The 21,561-nt window shown below is 40.9% G+C and overlaps 1 protein-coding gene across 3 annotated transcripts in view; it reads left to right on the top strand.

Annotated features, from left to right (window-relative positions):
• ARHGAP10 (Rho GTPase activating protein 10) overlaps positions 1-21,561 on the top strand; it is a 337,781-nt gene that overhangs the window by 107,214 nt on the left and 209,006 nt on the right. For 2 of the 3 annotated variants that reach the window (XM_003927990.4, XM_074396842.1), the window contains exon 4: positions 12,465-12,536. The exons of the other annotated variant lie outside the window; for it this stretch is intronic. In XM_003927990.4, the coding sequence (XP_003928039.2) occupies positions 12,465-12,536 (72 nt within the window). The remainder of the gene's footprint in view (positions 1-12,464; positions 12,537-21,561) is intronic. 3 annotated transcript variants of the gene reach the window in all.

The following is a 21,561-nucleotide window of genomic DNA, read 5'->3' as shown; positions in this document are numbered from 1 at the left end:
TTTTCTTTTGTGGTAGGCAACCTGACCCTAACCCGTGTTTGTTCACAGAAGATAGATATTAAGAGAATCGTAGACTTTGGTGATACATGGACCTAACCATTTTATTTTATTTATTTATTTATTTTTTTTGAGGGAGCCAGGTCATAGGCAGATACTCAGGAAATGAAGTTAGAGGCCACAAGTTGTCAGGATTTCAGCCCTAATACTCTTGTTAGGTTTCAAGTTTTTCAGGGTTTAAGATTGAAAGTTGATGAAATTCTTATTGGGGACCTTTTATTCTTGGATTATCCGAATGAAAGCACAAGTGTGATAATTAAACTAGTCAATTTGGGATATATACTTTACAGTTTAGTTTCTAGCTTATGTGAGTCTTCTGTGTTCTGAAAGAACCAGGCATTCAAGAGCCATTTTATATTAATTGGCTCCTGATTTTCAAGTTGAAACTGTAGAATTAATTTATAGCACCTGAGAACCAGTTAGAGCTTTGTGCATGGGTTCATTAAAATCTCACTAGTACTTAGCTAATGAGTTTGAGCTGCTACCATCATAAAATTGAATTTAGTTTTTTATATTATTTTTTCTACTGGGAAAATTAGATTAGCTTGAGCTGCACTTGAAAATAAAATATAAAGGGGTTTGTTTGGAAGCTAAAATTGCTTCAAGTATGATGTGCACTTTTTTTTTTTTTAACTTATTGTTTTAGGTAGGGAGAAAGTATTATTCCTGCCTTGTAATTGAGAATATTCAGGTAACAAAAGGAAATTGTTACTTTCTGTGATCTAAAAATAGAACTAGTTAAGGCAGAGCCAAAATGAAAACACATTGGCTTCCTATTTTTCCCTGCTGGAAGACTCCTCCTGTAGCAAAACTGATGGTGAAACTTTTTCACTTTTTGCCAACATTAGTCTTTTGACTCTTGTTCTTTGTCTTATTATGGTAGGTATTAAACAAAGTGGGGGAGCTTTATTGGCCATCTTAATCTTTCTGTTAAAACTGACGGGGAAGGTACAGAATGGGGAGGCTGGATAGATGGAGAAAGGTACCAAAGGATGAGTGTGGAGGGAGAGTGATGTAATTAATTAATAATCAGTTGGCTTAATTAGGGGAACTCCTGTATTAGGAGTATAGAGAAAAGATAGTACGGAAGCATTTTGGTAAGATTGTTTATCAGGTTCTGAAATTTTAAAAAATATTAATCCTTTATTAGTCTGGATTCTCAATTGCAGACACTACCTAGTCTGAACATAAAGGAAATTTATTAAAGGGTATTAGGTGTCTTATAGTATCGTTAAGATATTGGGGAACCAGGATGATGCCCAGGTTGCACCACAGAGCTGGGCTTAGAGAAGACACCACTATTGCCCCTGAATGTGGACATCACAGTTTGTACCAAGAGTCCCACTGCCCTGCGGCTTTTGGAAGAACTGCTGCCTCTAGAAATTAGATAGACTAGCTGCTGCCACCTCCCTAGAATCTCTCCGGTTGCTGATTTTCTTTTCTTTTTTTTTTTTTTTCTTTTTCTTCTTTTTTCAAAGCACTAGCTTCTGAATCAAAGTCTTGGATGTGAGTATCTCATTAGTGGAACCCTAGCCAGGTGTCATTACCTTAACTGCAAGCCAGTGTCTGTCATTTTTGGCTTTTATGGTGGGAGGTGGGCTTTGCTTCAGTGGGAAGGAGAATTCCTCAAACAAAGGAAGGGGTTTGAAGTGCTGAGAAGCCCAAAAGGACAGATGATCGTGTATGTGCCTGATTGTAAGATGGCATTATTTTCCCAGGAGAAGATTAAACACAATACAATTCTTTTAGACAACTTGAACATGTATACTTTTAAGTATGCATATGTACATCCTCTAGATAATCAGATGTCTATCTTCATCATTTACTTGATTAAATGTGTGTGTATTTTAAAGTAATAGGCAAAATCAGCATATATTTTAGAAATACTTTCTCACTTAATAAAAAATGTGTCCCTACTCTTGACACCTTGGAGATTATTATATTCATCATGGATACCTTCTGAATTTTTCAGCACAGCTTTCCGGAGGATTGATGACCACATTTGCCTGAGTTCTTTGAGCTATAGCACCTTTTAAAATCTCTGATGTATTCGTTGGAAATTTTATCTCATGTCAGAAGTACATATAGCAGCCCATTTGGACAGTCTCTTTAAAAAACTTATTCCTGAACCTGGCACAGTGGCTTGGGCCTGTAATTGCAGCTACTCAGGAGGCTGAGGCAGGAGGATTGTTTGAGCCCACGATTTCTAGTTTGTAGTGATTTTGACTATACCACTGCTCTCCAGCCTGGGCGACAGAGACCCTGTCTCTTAAAAAAAAAAAAAAAAAAAACCTATGGGATGTGTTTTCATGATTTCTTTTCTTTCTTTCTTTTTTTTTTTTTTTTTTTTTTGGTAGCAGGTGGGGGCACAAGGTCTAACTTTGTCACCTAGGCTGGAGTGCAGTGGCGTGATCACTGCTCGCTGCAGCCTCAACCTCCAGGCCTCAAGCTAGCCTCCCACTTCAGCCTGCTGGGTGGCTGCGAACTATAGCTACAGACGTATGCCACCCTGTCTGGCTAGGTTTTTTTGTTTTTGTTTTTGTTTTTGTTTTTGTTTTTTTTTAATAGAGATGGGGTTTTGCCATATTGCCCAATTACTGAATACAAAATTTTGAAATCATCTCTGGAATCATAACTAAATCTCTTAAATTCCTTACCTTCCCCTTGTTTTGTAACCCTGTCCTGTTAGTAATCTCTAAGCATCTGAAACTAGATATGATTCAGGCTGTGTTAGGCTAAGTTTCCTCAAACAGTTGTTGATCAAAATAATGGGAAAGTACACTCCTTTAGAAGATTCTTAATGATTACTTACATGAGGCAGATTCTTTTTTTTCTAATGGACCATTTTGGGAAAAATATTCCTTTATGTTTAGATCTGTTTTATCTATCTGTATATATAAACTTTCTAGGCACTAAGATTCCGTTTTAAGGAAAAATAAGAGCTGTCTCTTTGCTGAATGATTTCTTTGCTGCTATTCTTGACGTTGGAATTGGAAAGTAGAATTTTTGCTTTAGTTTAATGAAATGGGAAGTATCTGGAAGGTCATGGGAGAAAATAGGGAAAATATTCCTTTGTTCTCAGATTATGCATTCCTCTGGGGTCAAAAACACTTGGAATCCAGGCTTAAAATAATGAGTGTTCTGGGGAATGGATGTAAAATTCCTTCTGTTTCACTGTACTTGGCCTATCCTTGTTAGTACTGAGAAATTAGAAAAGCATGATTTAGTAGTTATAGTGACTTAATTATGTTTTACCTAGACTGAGACTTTGGAAAATTGTCACAGAAGATACCATAGGACGTAGACATGCGTTTGTTGCATTTTTACTGAGTATGGGGCTATAGCCTTAAGTCCTGTTCTCCTTAGAATTGATGACATCAGAACTTAGACTTTGGTCTCCAGTGTGGGGGAATGTTAAGTTTGTGGAGTGGTTCCTCCCGACAGTGGAGTCTGATTCTCTGCAGGTTGGTTGTTTTTCTCAACAGATTTTTGAGCTCTAGCTTGAACTGTGGAGGTAGATTAAGGTAACATAACTTTTCTTTCCTTTTTAGACATTTAAGATCCTTACATCCAAATGTCTGAAGAAAAAGGGTTTCAGACTTGAGTAGTTGTGGGAAACATTTTAATCCTCCACACTGTTACATAACAGTCCTTAGAAGTTACAGCCCTAAGTCCTGTTCTCCTTAGAATTGATGACATCAGAACTTAGACTTTGATCTCCAGTGTGGGGGAATGTAAAATTGGTGGAGTGGTTCCTCCCCACAGCGGAGTCCAATTCTCTGCAGGGTGGTTGTTTTTCTCAACAGATTTTTGAGCTCTAGCGTGAACTATGGAGGTAGATTAGGGTAATATAACTTTTCTTTCCTCTTTAGACATTTAAGATCCTTATATCCGAATGTCTGATGAAAAAGGACTTCAGAGTTGAGTAATTGTGGGAAACATTTTAATCCTCCACACTGTTATATAACAATCCTGTCCTTTTATTTTGAATCGTGAAGTTCTAGTGGATTCTCTAGTTTGCCATCATAGCGTGATTCTCCCAACCACAACATGGATATCGTTTGTACTTCTGTGTCTCCCAGCTCGTTTAGAATCCCAGATTCGTAGAGATGGATGAGGACCTCTGCTGTCTCTTGGGCGGCTTTCTTCCAGTGCAGGCATGTGTGAGAGGGTATTCCTGGTCATGGGTCGTCTAGTCTCTGCTTATTTATGTGGAGGGAGCTGGAGGTCACCACCTGGCCAGGCAGCCTGTTTCATTATAGTTCTCTTGAGTTCCTATGATAGGAAACCCAAATCTGCTACTGTACAGCTTCTACCCATCAAACCTGGCTTTGCTCCCTTTAAGCAAATCAGAATGATTTTTTTTTCTTCTCTCATGCAGTACCCATTTAAATATTTAAAGACAGCTTTCATGTTTCCACTAAATGTTCTCTTCCTCCCCACTCACATGAGACATCTCTAGTGTTTTACATTTCTTCCTCCTAAGTCTTGTTGGCATTCTGATCACATTCCTGCTTTACCCTAGTTGGAAATAGCTCTTTTAAAATGTGGTAACCATGCTGCTGAGGTAGGCTGTGATCTGACGGGATGCAGTTGAGTGCTTACCTTGTTTAGATTCAAGCAGTATGTGTAACCTGTGTGTATGTCACAGGGCCAATTTGTGGCTCTACTGGCTTATGTTAAACTTTCAGTTAACGAAAAATTTTAGGAGATGTGAGCCCAATATGAAATTCACATGAACTGTTCTTGACACATCTTCCACACCTGAGCAGTTGCCTTTCAGTGTCTTGTAGATTGCTTATCCCAGGCAAATCCTAATGTCACTACTTTTGAGTCCCTTTTTTCAGCTCAGGAGCTCCTTGATCTCTATCCAGCATTCTACCTTCCTTCCCAACTTATGGTTTTCTGCAAATGTGGTAAATGTGTATTTTTTAAAAATATAAGATATGCATAAGTAGAGCATTTTATTGCCATGATGCTCAAGATAATCCTCTCAGGCAGGATTTGGCAAATGATGACCCATGGGCCTGATCTACCTTGCTGCTTCTTTTTGTAAGTCAAGTTTCATTGGAACACAGCTGCGTCCATCATTCATCTGCTCGATGTGGTTGCTTTTAATGCCACCACAGCAGAGGTGGTTAGTTAGAACTAAGGCTGCATGGCTGCAAAGCCTAAATTATTTACTACCTGGTTTTTTATGGAAAAAGTTGGCTGACTCCTGCTCTGAGGCGACAGCATCTGATTATTTTATATTCAATAAGCTGCCTTTTGTTTCCAAGCAGAACTATCCAAAACCCTTTCCAAGGCTCATGAGCAAAGGCACTTTGTGACTTCTTTTCTTAGCTGGTTCAGATATTTTATAGGAATATGATTATGTAATCTGTATGTGTGGTTATAAAGTCACATTCTGTTCTTGATCTCTTATCTGATTTCTAATATGTTAGTATTTGAAAACTTTTCTCATTATCATTACTGCAGCTGTCTCCTTGACATTGGGCAACTGTGATCATTGTAAATTGCCTTTTAAGTTTCAGGGACAGTCCTAGACTTAGTATTCATTTGTTGCTGGGGAAGAAGAATCATGTTTCACCATTAGGAAACATCAGTAACACTACTAACAAATATTATATAATATTCCTGTGATATTATAAAAGGAACTGGGAGATTCCATGGAGCTTCCAGTCTATTTTGAGAAAAAGAAAATTCTTGTTGCTCAGCTGACATTGCCTTACTGAAACATTTATTGGCTTCTTTATTATTTTGTTCTTAAGTAGAATTTTTTAGGTTCAGTTTAGAAGTTATAAAATCAGACTTTCCTAAATAAGGAAAATCATAATGAATTTTAAGCTCTTAAGAGTATTTTTGGCCGGTGCAGTGGCTGACACCTATAATCCCAGCACTTTGGGAGGCTGAGGCGGGTGGATCATGAGGTTAAGAGATTGAGACCATCCTGGCTAACGTGGTGAAACTCTGTCTCTACTAAAAATACAAAAATTAGCTGGGGTGGTGGCATGCACCTGTAATCCCAGCTACTTGGGAGGCTGAGGCAGGAGAATTGCTTGAACCCGGGAGGCAGAGGTTGCAGTGAGCTGAGATCACACCACTGTACTCCATTCTGGTGACAGAGTGAGGCTGAATCTCGAGAAAATAAAAAAGTACTTTTAATAATTTTTTTTTTAAATGAGTTGAATATAGTGTTATTTGCCACAACTACTACTATCTTTGTTTTGGAAATTTGCTTATTAATGTGAAGACAGGAAGGCAGAACCCTTATGTTCTCCCCGCTAGATGGTGTCTTGCTCTGTTGCCCAGGCTGGAGTGCCTTGGTGTGATCTCGGCTCACTGCAACCTCCGCCTCCCGGGTTCAAATGATTCTTCTTGCCTCAGCCTCCCAAGTAGCTGGGACTACAGGTGCCTGCCACCACACCCGGCTAATTTTTTTTGTATTTTTAGTAGGGATGGGGTTTCACCATATTGGCCAGGCTGGTCTCAAACTCTGATTTCAAGTGATCTGCCCACCTTGGCCTCCAAAAGTGCTAGGATTATGGGGGCGAGCCACCACACCTGGCCATGAAAACCTTATATTCTTTTTCTACTCTAGTGTTAGCCTTTGGAGCTCAGATGGCTATTGCATTGAATTCTCCAGATGAACGAAAAATAAAATGACCTAATATTGCTTTTGTGTAATCTTTGTAGCCTAGTTCTTTTGGGGAAAGACAGTATATACTCCAGAGTATGGAGGTTTGGGGTTCTTTTCTTTCTTTGTTTCTTTGTTTCTTTTTTTTTTTTTTTTTTTTTTTTTTGAGACAGAGTCTTACTCTGTCGTTCAGCCTGGATTTGGTGGTGCAATCTTGGCTCACTACAATCTTCCACCTTCTGGGTTCAGGTGATTCTCTTGCCTCAGCCTCCTGAGTAGCTGGAATTACAGGCACCCACCACTATGCCTGGCTAATTTTTGTATTTTTAGTAGAGACAGGGTTTCACCATAATGGCAGGCTGGTCTCAAACTCCTGACCTCAGGTGATCCACCCACCTCAGCCTTCCCAAGTGCTGAGATGACAAGTATGAGCCACCATGCCCAGTCAAGGGGGTTCTTATTTTAAGAGGCCTGCATATCCACATTACTGATAACCTACATCTACTTTCTGAGCATTTCCTGGGTTCCATTCTCATGGCTAATGGAGAGCATCTGATATCTCTAGCCTTGTCTTGTGATCATCTCTGATTTCTTCATCTGCTTTAGTGACACTGAGCTGTTTAGGTTCCATGCCCTGGAATTGCTGGTTTCCCCTCTCCACATGGAGGGCCTTTTAGAACCTCTTCTCCTTTGCCTGGAGAACACGTCCCCTGTCTTTCAGGCCTAGCTGTGCATGATCTTCCTCAGGAAGTCTGCTCTTAGCCTGGGTGCCTTCCTCTTCTGTTGCCCAGTAGCTCTCTGCAGCTTGCCAGCACTTTGCCTACCACGTCATACTGTGGTAACGTGTTCGCATCTCTTAGAGACACTCACCCGGGATGAACTCAGCCACCCACCTTCTCCCTTCCTTGCTGGAGAAAATCCCACAGTAAGGCAGATGATCTCTTCATAAACTCCTCCTCACCTAACTCAGAAGGCCTTCTTCTTTCTCTAAGAAGTGCTGTCCCATCTGTAATGATTCTTTCATTCATTCTCCTCTCTGTTCGTCGGGCATGAAACTTCTCATGCCCAAACTCTCTGCAAGTGACCTTGCTTTGTACATCGTGGAAACAATAGCCTTTTGGCAGCAACTTTCAACTTTTTGTCACAAAGTCCACAAATCCATTTTTGCTGGCACCGCTTTTCTCCTTCTATCACAAGGGAAGGAAGGATCTTCACTCCTGTGACAGGCTACCCCTTCATGCATGCTCAACATCCCTTCTCCTCCCATGTTAGAGACTTTGAACCATTCTTTCTGGATTCTACACATGGGCATTAAGATGTACTCCTGTCTCGGCCGGGCGCGGTGGCTCATGTCTGTAATTCCAGCACTTTGGGAGGCCGAGGCAGGTGGATCACCAGGTCAAGAGATCGAGACCATCCTGGTCAACATGGTGAAACCCATCTCTACTAAAAATACAAAAATCAGCTGGGCATGGTGGCACATGCCTGTAATCCCAGCTACTCAGGAGGCTGAGGCAGGAGAATTGCCTGAACCCAGGAGGCGGAGGTTGCGGTGAGCCGAGATCGCACCACTGCACTCCAGCTTGGGCAACAAGAGTGAAACTCCGTCTCAAACAAAACAAAACAAGGTGTACTCCCGTCTCTTAAATACCAGCTTTCTGTCTTGAAAGAATACATGCCTTCACTTCATGGCATGCTCCCTTTCAGCAGTCATTTTCTCTCTGCACTGACCTGCATGGTCATTCTTGGAGGAAGGGTTGCTCCCCACGTGGTCTCACCTGTCAGTCATTATTCGACTCCAGCCTGGCCCTTTCTGTCACCTTGCCACAGATATTGCTGAGCTCTCATTCTTTCTTTAACGTCCCTGCACCTACACGGCTGAACCTCTTTCTTCTTTCATCCAACACCCTGGTAGCCTCCTCCAGTCTCATTGCCATCGTTTCCCTCTGTTCTTTCATTTCCTGATCTAGGTACTTGGTCTGAGACATTTCCATTCTTCTAACATCTTACCTATCTACTTGTATGACTTCAAATGCCATCTACGTGCTGATGATGACAAAATTTCTATCTCTGACCTAAGTGTCTCTTCTAGGTATGGGCCTGTGTCTCTGACAACCCGTTTTACTAAGATCTTGGGTGTTTCTCAGCATCTCAGATTTAACATGAGTCCTTAGTATGTGCACCTAGCTGCATTCCCTCAAGATTTTTCGTTTCAGTAAATAGTATTCTTTATTCTTTATGTTTAAATTTTTTATTTTTAAGATTTGCGAGTACACAATAGGTATATGTGTTTATGGGGTATATTAGATATTTTGATATAGGCATGCAGTGGATGATAATCACATGATGGTCATGCCTGTAATCCCAGCACTTTGGGAGGCCGAGGCGGGTGGATCACAAGATCAGGAGTTAGAGGCCAGCTTGACCAACATGGTAAAACCCCGTCTCTACTAAAAACACAAAAATTAGCTGGGTGTGGTGGTACATGCCTGTAATCCCAGCTACTCAGGAGGCTGAGGCAGGAGAATCACTTGAACCCAGGAGGGGAGGTTGCAGTGAGCCGAGATCACACTGCTGCACTCCAGCCTGGGCGGCAGAGCAAGACTGTCTTAAAAAAAAAAAAAAAAAAAAAAGGCACACCATGGAACATAGGGTATCCATCTCCTCAAGCATTTATCCTTTGTGTTAAAATAATTGAAAGAGTATAATTAGATGGTAAGATGTACAATTAAATTATTTTGACTATAGTTAACCTGTTGTGCTATCAAATACTAGGTATCACTCATTCTTTCAAACTGTGTTTTTGTACCCATTAACCATCCCTACCTCCACCCTACTCTACTTCTTAGCTTCTGGTAACTATCCTTGTACTCTGTCTCCATGAGTTCAATTGTTTTGGTTTTTGCATCCCATGAATAAGTGAGAGCATGTGATGCTTGTCTTTCTGTGCCTGGCAATAAATAGTATTACCTCTTCATTTGTTTGTGCCAGAAATCTGGGAGGGATCCTGGAAAACTCCACCTTTTCCATTTGGTCAATCTCTCATTACTTTGACTCCACCTGCAAATATCTCTCAGATCTACTTTTCTATATTTCTGTTGTTGGTTGCCTTCATTTGAACCACCACCATCTCTTCCTGCACCACTCTAGAAGCCTCCTAACGAGTCTGTCGCCTTCCAGTTTTCTGTACCTCTCATCTCTTCCTCAGCAGCCAGAGTGATCTTGAAAAGCTCTAATTATCATTGTGTCAATTCACTACTTAAAAGCCCTTCTGTGGCTTTCCACTGTACCCCACATAAAATGCTAACCCTTTCCCGGAGCCCACAAGGCCCAGCACGCTCTGATCCCCTGCTCTCACTCAGCTCTGCGAGCTCACTTCATTTCTCCTTGTGCTCCAGCCATTCTGGCCTTTTGACATTTCCTGTAACGCTCAAACTCCTCACCTTCATCCTTTGCCTCTGCTGATCTCAGCTGGAAACAGTTTCCCTTGCCCTTTGCATCATGGATTCCTTCTTACCTTTTAGATCTTAGCTTAAATGTCACTACTTTGAAGAAGCTCTTTTTGTGCGTATTTCTCCTTATACCTCCTCTAATGCATTCCTCCCCATACCCCTACTTTTCTTCATTGGAAGGAATTACTGGAATGTGCACTTACCTATCTCCTTGGGTGTTCATGTGTCCAGTTTACATCTTCTCTACGAAACAAGTTCCACAAAAGGAGGGGACTGTGCTTATTTTGTTTGTAGTTCTATCCCTGTCAACTGGTATTGCATGCTCAACAGCTATTTATCTAGTAAAATAGGTAAATATTGCCCGGGCGCAGTGGCTCATGCCTGTAATCCCATCACTTTGGGAGGCTGAGGCAGGTGGATCATGAGGTCAGGAGTTCGAGACCAGCCCGGCCAAGATGGTGAAACCCCATCTTTTACTAAAAATACAAAAATTAGCTGGGCATGGTGGTGTGTGCCTGTAATCCCAGCTACTTGGGAGGCTGAGGCAGGAGAATCACTTGAACCCAGGAGGTGGCCGTTGCAGTAGGCGAGACTGTGCCATTGCACTTCAGCCTGGGTGAAACTCCATCTCAGAAAAAAAAAAAAAAAAGAAGGAAATATTAAAGTTTATTAAGATGACAACTTTGTGGAAGCACCTCTTTGGTACTTTTATTGCCATCTTGTGCGGTAGTTACACTTGGTGGACCCAGACTTACGTGACTGGGAATCCTTGTTCCTATTTTCTGTGAACTGGAGCAGTTGTTAGCTTCTGTGATTCCTGCAGTTCATTCTGGGCTGCTGCTTTCTCGAGTGTAGCAGTTTTGCAGAAGACATTTTACATGGAGGTTTATTTGGGAACAGTAGTTGGTTAGATGCAAATGTGGGAACTTAAAAAATGATACAGGTGCTCACATAAGTATACCTTAAGTTAATTTGTGAGACACTGTGCGTAAATTGATTCACCGTGAAAATGTATGCCAAAACTTCTTGTATCTGCACTCTCAAATGGAATGTGGGGCATTCCGTATTATTTGGGGAGTCAGGATTCCTGGCTTGTGGTGCTTTGTAGGACTCTTTGGTTTGTCATTTCTGTAGGCCACATGGTCTAAAATGGAGAGAGGATAAAATGATATTTTGAAAGGTGATCCCTTTTCCCTGGGTCATGGTGGTTCTTAATTCTTTCTTTTAGATCTCTGTTGCCCAAGTAGCAAATTATCCAGTGGGAATGAGGGGATTCTAGGGGTCATCTTGGGGTAGAAAGTTGAAACTGAGCTTCTTGAATGTGGATATAGTCGCTTATTTTGAGTGTTCCCTACCTTAGAGTATGAATGGTCTTTTTGGGAGAAACCCTCACATAATGAAACACGGCTGAGGAGCCTTGGGTGAAATTAAGAATCCTTTTCTATTCCAGATCACTTGTGTTTTCTGTAATGTTAAGCTTGGATTTTTGAGCACCTTTCTAAAAAGAGGGATGGCACCTTCTTAAATAGTGTTTTGAGATTTTCTTTTCCATTTTGGATATTTCTGGTCTCCTGGAAGCAGAGGGTGAGAAGCCACTACTCACCAGTATATTGTTACCAAGTATGTTTTCTTTCGATGAATATTTTCTTTTACTTGCATTTTCAGCATTTTGTGGCTTAAACTTGAAAAGCCCCAGACCAGCCAACATAAGAAATAACTGTGGTTGTGGGCGGAGCTTGTGTGTGACTTCTCTCATGTCGATCCTCCCTGATACCATGTTTTCTAGCACACCTGAGCATTTGACTTTTTCCCGAGCCTGTAGTGACTCTGCTTTGCTGATATACCTTAAATCCTTAGGAGGTTTCTGCAGTGAAGGGTTGTATTTGAACAAGTAGCTACAGTCCTAGTTCTTTACATAATGTAGTCTGATTATCAATAAAGGAATGTAATTGAATTTAAAATTTCTAAGGAGGGGGAAGGAAGAAACAATCTCAAACAGAAGTGTTCTGTTAATGAATGTGATAGACCCCTTTGTTGTTTACTGACAGGCCTCTGGCTGTTTGTGGAAGAGAGTTGGGCCTGTGTTGCACATTTCACTGGCAATCTGCCCACCTCCTCTTCCCTGAAAATATTTATGGAGTTCTAGTACTTTAGTAAGTTGAAGTAATTTAATTGTTGCATTGGCAGAGTGAGATAAAGCAGTTAAATATGTTGTTCATTTTCTCTCTGGGTGGGGTGGAAGAGGGAAATGAAGTACTAATTTTTTCCTTTTTGGAAAGCTAATGCTGTGCTCTTCTGTTATCACTCTTGTTCTCTAGGCATTAAGTGTAACTGAAACCCTGATTAAACCCTTGGAAAAATTCAGAAAAGAGCAACTTGGAGCTGTAAAGGTTTGTGTCTAATTTGAATACACTTGTAAACAGAAGACATAGATGCCTCTGCTGCTTCACTGTATACTTTATTCATGTTTGGCAGCTTTGAAGGAGATGCCAGAGCAAACCATCTGTTGTTTTATGTTTGAAATGTGCTTTTCCCCCTTTGGGGGATATGGAATTGAAAACAGTATAAAAACACCTGGACAAGGTAGTAAAACCTATAGTAATCTTCCTTGGCTACACCTTTCCATATAGAGTTTTAAAAATATCAGTAACCAAACAACACATTTGCTCTGAATGGAAGGAGCTTATCACTGGGGGGAGTATAGTTATTTCTGTGCACACCCTAGTTTTATGGCGTGTTGCATTACAGTACGGTTTAAGATGAGAGACGCTGCCACACCGTGATGCCATTCAAACAAGGAAGAGACTGTTAAGTTATTGGGAAGTAATTTCCTTCAATTTAACAAATTTATTGAGCCTCTGTTACGTGTCAGTATTGTTATAGTATTGTACATTGTATTGTGTGTTGTATAGTATTGTGCTGGGGATTCAAAGGTGAGTGAACCACATACTCTGTACTCAGGAATCTGGGGTTTAACCATGATTTCCAGGAATAATGCAACAGTTTTGCCACAGGGAGCCTGGGATATATTTAGCAACTTATTTAAAATTTGCCCTCTGAGCTTTGAAATTACCCCAGAGACATAATTTCCCCCAGTCTTTCCTGAATTTTGTGTGTGTACTTGAGAAAGAAAAAGTAGTATTTGCGTGTTGTTGACCATTTTTGGCTTGGCCCAAGGAGAGGGAAATTACATCAATTTTAGATAGGGAAAGGGGTTTTTATATTTATGTTTTTTCCCCCCACATGGCTGGGGATGTGAGGTTTTTTCTTCTAAAAGAAGTGACTGAAATCCCTTGGTGGAAATAAACACTGTGGCTTTAGTAGCTTAACCACACAGATGAAGCCCAGGAGTTCCAGCGCTGTAATTGCTGTTTATGGAATGAATTCTCATTAAAGTGATTTGTGAAAATATTAGACATTTCTTTTTGGCATACTGTATTACAGTTTTTAATGAAGGGCTATGAATTGAGGCTCAGACCCTGTGAACACGGGGAGATCATTGGGGGCACCACCCCAGACCCCTTCCTTGGATTGTTTTCTGTGCTGCAGGCAGCTGGGCTGTTCTGTCTGGCTGTGCAGCAGGAGACTGGAAGTCAGCTTTCACTTCTGTGACCTTGACTAAGTGACTGGCTTTAGTTTCTTATCTGTAAAATGAAGGGCTTGGGGGATCTGACTCTTGTTTAACAGTTTTATGATTTTGTTTTCTTTGATTGTATCTCTTGAAGTTGTTTTAAGGCTTGAGCCTATTGGTTCATTCTCTTAACATTTCATTGGCAGGTATTCCATGTAAACAATGTCTATTTCTTATTTTTCTCATTTGAATTGGATGGTGCTATATGTGTGAAGGTTATATTATGGAAATGAAAAGTGAGTGTGAGTGAATATATTTATTTTTACTTACTATCTACCCTACTGGAATTTAGAAATGTCTGACCTTGCATCTTCTATTGACTCCTTTTCCCCCCTAAACTTTCCAGCTGCTGATGTTATGTTTGTTCAGAGTATATCCTGCAAAGAAACTTAAACGATAAAGTAATCCTTTTAAAAGGAGAAATGGTCACAATTTCAGCATAAGACGGTTTTCAGAGGGGGATTTAAGAAAAAGGTCTTAAAAGTTGACCACATCAGAATCCTTAGATACGGGATCAACATGTTTATCTTCTCTTTTCATACAATAGTTTATTCTATGCTTTGAGCTATTTAACGACCAAATTCTTTCCTGAAGTCCTATTTATGTATACCTCCTTGTTCTTCTGGCTTCAAGTTTATAAAAGAATTTTTGTTATGTACAGTCTTGTTTAGTACAGTGCGTGTGTTGACTTTTGTACCTGTAGATGTTGCCCGTGAAGAGACAGTCATTGTGGGTCACAGGGAGAAGCCCTTTTTCCTGGCAGTTTTGTATACCATAATAAACAGTAGAGAAAGGTGGTTGCCTGTGTTGTGTAACCATATGTAAGCATCCATCCCTTCTATTAGGTTGTTAAATCTTCAAGAGATTGTGCTCTTTTATTTATTTATTTATTTATTTTTATTTTTAATTCTCTACCAGCCTCTACCCTGCCTTAACAGATAAGGTTCCGAATACATAGCCTATCCAACTGATAATTCTAGAAGAAACAGGACAGGCTTTAGGTTTGTGTATTTGAATTACTTTCCACATCTGTGCTGCCTAAACATCCAGTCATATTTTGGCAAGCACACAGTCTTGCTCCTCTGATTAATCTGCTTACATGGGATACTTTAAAAAGATTTGACTCTCTTAGGTTAAAGAGCTTTTTGTAAACAGCATAAAACAGTTTTCACATGGGGATTTAAGAAAAAGGTCTTTAAAAGTTGACCACATCACAGTTGTTAGATATGGGCTCAACATGTTGATCTTCCCTTTCCCCTTCTGCTGTTTCCCATCTGGTGGTGGAGGCGTCCTTGCCCGAAGCTCTTTCACTTCCCTGTGCTCCTGCCTTCTCTGCTTTCCAGAAGCCCAGTTACATGTTTAACTGTGGTTTAACCGTACTCTAAGTGGCTAGGTGGTTTCTGTAAATTAGATTTTGAAAAGCCCGCAGGTATTCTTGTCTACTGTTTTGCTTGTATTTGGATCTCCTTTCCTGGAGCCCTATCTGTTTGGTTTGTATGTATCCCTCCTTTTTATAGGTTCTGCTGCATTTTCTTACATGCTTGCTGGGTTCTAGCTTTTGTTCAAAAAGCCCATTTGCTGTCACGGGACACAGGTTGTTCCCTGATGCATCATATCAAGTGACCACTCAAAGTTTCTCCAAGGCCTAGCTCAGTTCGTACCTTCTTTTGAAGCTCTTTTACCCCTCTTGAGCTTGGCACTTACTGCCAAATGTCCAGCGGTACTTTGTGGGTAGCTACAGCAACCAGAACAGGTCCCGAACAACATGGGAGCCAAACTCTGAGTAATACCAAAGTAAAAACCGAGAAATACCAGAACATGGTAAGAGGTATGTGGGATAATTTAAATTGCTTTTTTGGACATTTGACCAAGTAATGAAAATGTGGGTTTGGGCAAGCAGCAGCACACAGATGTCAAGTGGATATGACTAACTGTATTGATAATAGAATCTCTTCAGATGCCGTGTTGGAAAGAGCCAATTATTATTTTATCCAATAGAATAAAAAATTTTAAGCAGAAAAGTTAATAGATGTTCATTTCACAGATTACGACTTATCACCTAAGCCTATTACCAGACCTCTGCTCCATATATGTGTGTGTGTGTGTGTGTGTGTGTGTGTGTGCGCGCGCGCGCGTGTGCATATATTTATCGGTCATAGTCTTGGAAAGAAATTTGGAGCAGAGATCTGGTAATAGGTTTAAAATATATATATATATATATATATATATATATATATATATATATATATATTTTTTTTTTTTTTTTTTTAAAAGACAGGATTTCATTCTGTTGCCCAGACTGGGATGCAGCCTTGAACTCCTGGGTCAAATGATCTTTTGAGTAGCCAGGACTACAGTTGCACGCCACCATTCCTGGCTAATTTTTAAATTATTTTTGTTGTGGAGAGGGGGACTTTCTATGTTGCCCAGGCTGGTCTTGAACTCCTGGGCTCAAGTGATCCTCCGCTTCAGCCTCCCAAAGTTCTGGGATAACAGGCTTGAGCCACTGTGCCCAGCATCATGAATACATTTTAAATAAAAACAGACTGCCGGGCGCGGTGGCTCACGCCTGTAATCCCAGCACTTTGGGAGGCCGAGGCGGGTGGATCCCAAGGTCAAGAGATCGAGACCATCCTGGTCAACATGGTGAAACCCCGTCTCTAGTAAAATACAAAAAATTAGCTGGGCACAGTGGCGCATGCCTGTAATCCCAGCTACTCGGGAGGCTGAGGCAGGAGAATTGCCTGAACCCAGGAGGCGGAGGTTGCGGTGAGCCGAGATCGCGCCATTGCACTCCAGACTGGGTAAAAAGAGCAAAACTCCGTCTCAAAAAAAAAAAAATAAATAAAATAAAATAAAAACAGACTTTGAAAGATTCTGTAAATTACTACAAAATATGAGTAAAAAATCTGTCTAAATACTTTCTTGTATTACATTGTTTGATTGAGCAGACATAATATTTAGTTTAATTACATTTCTTACCTTCAGTAATAAAACACACTGGTGCTTATCATACAGAATGGTATTAGAGGCCCTGAGATACAGCTATGAATTACAACACTGGCCGACCTTCAAGAAGTTAGCAACTCTCTGTGAGACTGTCAAATAAAAAAGCAGTAAAAATGTACTATGAAAAGTGCTGTAATAGGGGTAAGCATAGGTGCCCTGTGATGCGCCCTACCGTCTCATCTGCAGAGTACTAGAAAGTCTTTCAGGAAGACGTAATTCTTCCCAGTTTGAATCCTCTTTCAGTGCCTTAATTAGCCATATGATTTGGTGCAAGCTACTTAATGCCTTTAAGTCTCAGTTTCCTGGTCTGAGAACAGAATTTCGTTATGACCCTTGTCTCAGAAGGTTATTGTGAGAATTAAGTGAGTTTGATAATGTATTTCAAGTGTGTAGTTTGGGGCCTGGTATTCATAGAGTAATTTTATTATCCCATTCATTATTTGCTTCCTATCGCCTTGCCAAACAAGAATTGCTCAGGTTTTGGCCAGGCGTGGTTGCTCATGCCTGTAATCCCAGCTCTTTGGAGGCCAAGGTGGGTGGATCACAAGGTCAGGAGATCGAGACCATCTTACCCAACATGCTGAAACCTTGTCTCTACTTAAAATACAAAAATTAGCTGGGTATAGTGGTACGTGCCTGTAGTCCCAGCTACTTGGGAGGCTGAGGCAGGAGAAGAATCGCTTGAACCTGGAAGGTAGAGGTTGCAGTGAGCCAAGATGGTGCCACTGCACTGCAGCCTGGCGACAGAGTGAGACTCCGTCAAAAAAAAAAAAAAATTGCTCAGGTTTTTTTCTATTCTCTGTATATTAGGTTTAGGGGTGACATGCCATAGCATGTGGCTTATGACCCTTATGGACAAATAGTGCTAAGGCACTGGATTGGTGACTCTGGAGCCACCGTGCAGGAACCGAGGTGGCACTTTGCCAGTGCGGATGCTGCTCTAGTCCTGTGCTGACTGTTCACCAGTGCTCTGACAGGTGTCTCCCGGGCACCCTCCTGGGTGTGGACTAAAGTGCTCCATTCTGTGAGGATGGAAGCTGAGTTCTCATCTCTTTAGAGAGGCTAGAGGAGCTTAAAGGAAAGGTGTGGGTTTGGGGTAGGACAGGACAAATGAAGTGTCAAGTAGGAATGAGTGACACTTGGGTGGGAATTAAGTGAAGGTGTGCTTTCTGCCTGCTGGAGTGGGGAGGGAGGACTTCATAGAAGAGGTGGGATTTGAGCTCGGCTATGGGATGTTGGCACACCAGGGGCAGATAAGAACAAGGGATCACAGCACTCTGGTTAGCTTGGAAATGCAAGATTGTGTTTTAAAAAGGGTTCCAGCTGATTATGTCACATGCAGCATGAATCTTGTTTCCCTTATGTGGGGTGGGGAGGAATTGGATTCTCTAAGAAAGCACAGTAAATCCTCACTGAACATTATCAGTAGGTTCTTGGAAACTGAATTGAAGTAAAACAACACAACACATGAGGAAGCCAGTTTTACCATGGGCCAACTGACGTAAAGAAAAGTTTTTTTTCTTTTTTTGAGGCGGAGTCTTGTTCTGTCACCCAGGCTGGAGTGCAGTGGCACAGTTTTGGTTCACTGCAACCTCCACCTCCCGGGTTCAAGTGATTCTTCTGCCTCAGCCTCCTAAGTAGGTGGGATTACAGGTGTCTGCCACCATGCCCAGCTAATTTTTTGTATTTTAGTAGAGATGGGGTTTCACTGTGTTGCCAGGCTGGTCTTGAACTCCTGATCTCGTGATCTGCCTGCCTTGGCCTCCCAAAGTGCTGGGATTACAGGTGTGAGCCACCGTGCCCAGCCCAAAGTTAAGTTTTTATGGCATATTTCTGGTCTCAATAACATCACCAAACTCTGTGTGTGTGTGTGTGTGTGTGTGTGCGCGCGCGCGCGCGTGTGTGTGCGTGTCTGTGTGTCTGTGTCAGAACATAGTTTCGTTCTTGTCATCCAGTTTTTATGGCATATTTCTGGTCTCAATAACATCACCAAACTGTGTGTGTGTGTGTGTGTGTGTGTGTGTGTACATAGTTTCATTCTTGTCATCCAGTCTGGAATGTAATGGTGTGATCTTGGCTCACTACAATCTCCGCCTTCCAGGTTTAAGCGATTCTTGTGCCTCAACCTGCCAAGTAGTCGAGATTATAGGTATGCACCACCACACCCAGCTAATTTGTATTTCTAGTAGAGACAGGGTTTCACTATGTTGGTCAGGCTGGTCTCAAACTCCTGACCTCAACATCACCAAACTTGTAAATAAAGACCACAACACTTTTAAGTATTGAAATAAATGTGAACTATGCCTACATTTAGGAAAGAGTAATAAAAACAAGGTAATTATTTGCTCACTTATTCCTATTCAGGATCGGAGGTGTCTAAACCCCATCCCAGCAGCTGAGAGTGCAAAGTGGACCCCAGCCTTGGACAGGACATGATCCTGCCCTCACTTACACAGGACTGTTTAGACATGCTGGTGAACTGACCTAAGAGATGTGGGAGGAAATCATAGATACCCGGAGAGAACCCACACAGACACAGGAGAATGCAGACTCCACGTGGACAGTAGCCCTAGCCACTAATCAGTTTTTATTTTTTGCTTATTGTATTTTAGTTTTTAATTTATTTTTGAGACGGAGTCTTGCTCTGTCGCCCAAGCTTGAGTGCAGTGGCGTGATCTTGGCTCACTGCAGCCTTCACCTCCTGAGTTCAAGTGATTCTCCTGCCTCAGCCTCCCGAGTAGCTGGGACTATAGGCATGTGCCACCACACTTGGCTAATTTTTGTATTTTAAGTAGAGATGGGGTTTCACCATGTTGGTCAGGCTCATCTCAAACTCCTGACCTCGTGATCCACCCTCCTTGACCTCCCAAAGTACTGGGAATACAGGTGTGAGCACTGTGCCCGGCCATTTCCCCCTTATTAATGTTATAATGAAACTATGCTCTTCAAGGATCTGTCATATTTCAGTTCTTCTCTAGGATAGTCCAGCATTAAACATTATTTAATTTTATAGCTTGAAAATAAGCCTTTTTAATTTCCTTATCCGAAACAATGGGAAAATATAGAAAACTCAAAAAAAGTCATCTACTAACTTAAAAAAATTCTTTTTTTAAAGCAAAATAATCTACTACCCTATAGAAAAATGGACCTTTCACAATTATGTTTAAACATTTTGTGATTCTGTTTTTTCCATTTTTCAGTGGAAGTATTAATATACTTTTTGCAAAAATCCTGCATAATGAAGAATATTTTATGCATTACGAATGTTTCCTTACCTTCTTACATGTTGGTTGTAATCCTTCCCCCTTTGCTGTGTGCCCTTTGCTTGATTATTGTGAATTTTTTTGATATCTACAAGTAATTATGGCTTCTTCCTTTTTTTTTTTTTTTTAACTTTAGAAGATCCTTCCCTGTTCCGAGATTTGTTGAACATATTTTCTTTTTCATGGCTTCAGTGTATACTTGTGACTCTTTCAGTCCATCTGGAATTAATTTTGATGTGAGCTGAGGTTTTCTTTCTGCGTCCCAGTAGTGAAACAGTCGTGCCAGCACCAGTGGGTGAATCATCTCTTCCTTTTCTTAACCCAGTGATTTGTAATGACAAATTTATATAGCTTTTACCCCTAATGGTATTCATAAGATCTGGTCATTTGAATTGTGGATCTCAGGTTCTTCTTTTCTACAATTTATACAATGTATGTCTTTTTTTGACCCATATTGCTATTTTAAGTAGTAGCTCTACTTTTTAAAAAAGGTTTGCATGTGCAGTTTTATAACACAAAGCTGATTTCTACCATGTTTCAGCTGATAAGTTTTGTTTGGTTTACTCATGTTGTTACAGTTAAAAGAAAATGTGTTGCCACCATAAAGATCATTAGCTTTTTTAGCAGTTCCAGAGAAATCAGACACAGCCAACATACAGGGCCTGTGTTCTCACAAGGCAAAAATGTTCTGGCACTGAGTAATGGCTGCCTCTTCTCTGGAGTAGACGGGGACTATCTGGTTTTAATTGCCTGCCACTCCTGATTGCATTTCTGTCCCGGCCTGCTTCACTCATTAGACGACTGCCTGGCCCACCCTCATTTCAGTTTTTGTAATGTCTGATTTATTTATTTATTTATTTTTTGAGATGGAGTTTTACTCTTATTACTCAGGCTGGAGTGCAATGGCGCAATCTCGGCTCACTGCAACCTCTGCCTCCTGGGTTCAGGCAATTCTCCTGCCTCAGCCTCCTGAGTAGCTGGGATGACAGGTACTCGCCACCATGCCCAGCTAATTTTTTGTATTTTTTTAGTAGAGACGGGGTTTCACCATGTTGACCAGGATGGTCTAGATCTCTTGACCTCGTGATCCACCCGCCTTGGCCTCCCAAAGTGCTGGGATTACAGGCTTGAGCCACCGCGCCCGGCTGTAATGTCTGATTTATAAGAAAAATTTTCACATTGTATTTAGCTTGATCCTTGACGGAACTTTTTGGATTATGCTGATAAATACATATATTTTTTTTGTAATGCAGTGTTGGGAAAAAAAAAAAAGCTCCATCCTTTATTGAATCCTGCTTGAATAGTTTCCTTTGAAGTTTGTATTATTTTGCCACAAGAAATCTTATGAGCACAAAGAAGCAATAATATTCCGTAATGACATGAAGAACAAATGTAGGAAGAAATAATTATCTACATTTTAAGATTCAACAACAAAACACAGCAGCATTCCGTATAATACTATACCATATATAAACGAAGATATTTCTGTTCTAAGCTTGCTGGGTGTGATGT

Source organism: Saimiri boliviensis, chromosome 3 (genome assembly GCF_048565385.1).
Source record: "Saimiri boliviensis isolate mSaiBol1 chromosome 3, mSaiBol1.pri, whole genome shotgun sequence".
Taxonomy (NCBI): domain Eukaryota; kingdom Metazoa; phylum Chordata; class Mammalia; order Primates; family Cebidae; genus Saimiri; species Saimiri boliviensis.
The sequence above is the reverse complement of the archived record's forward strand: the minus strand, read 5'-3'. Positions and strand labels throughout refer to the sequence as shown.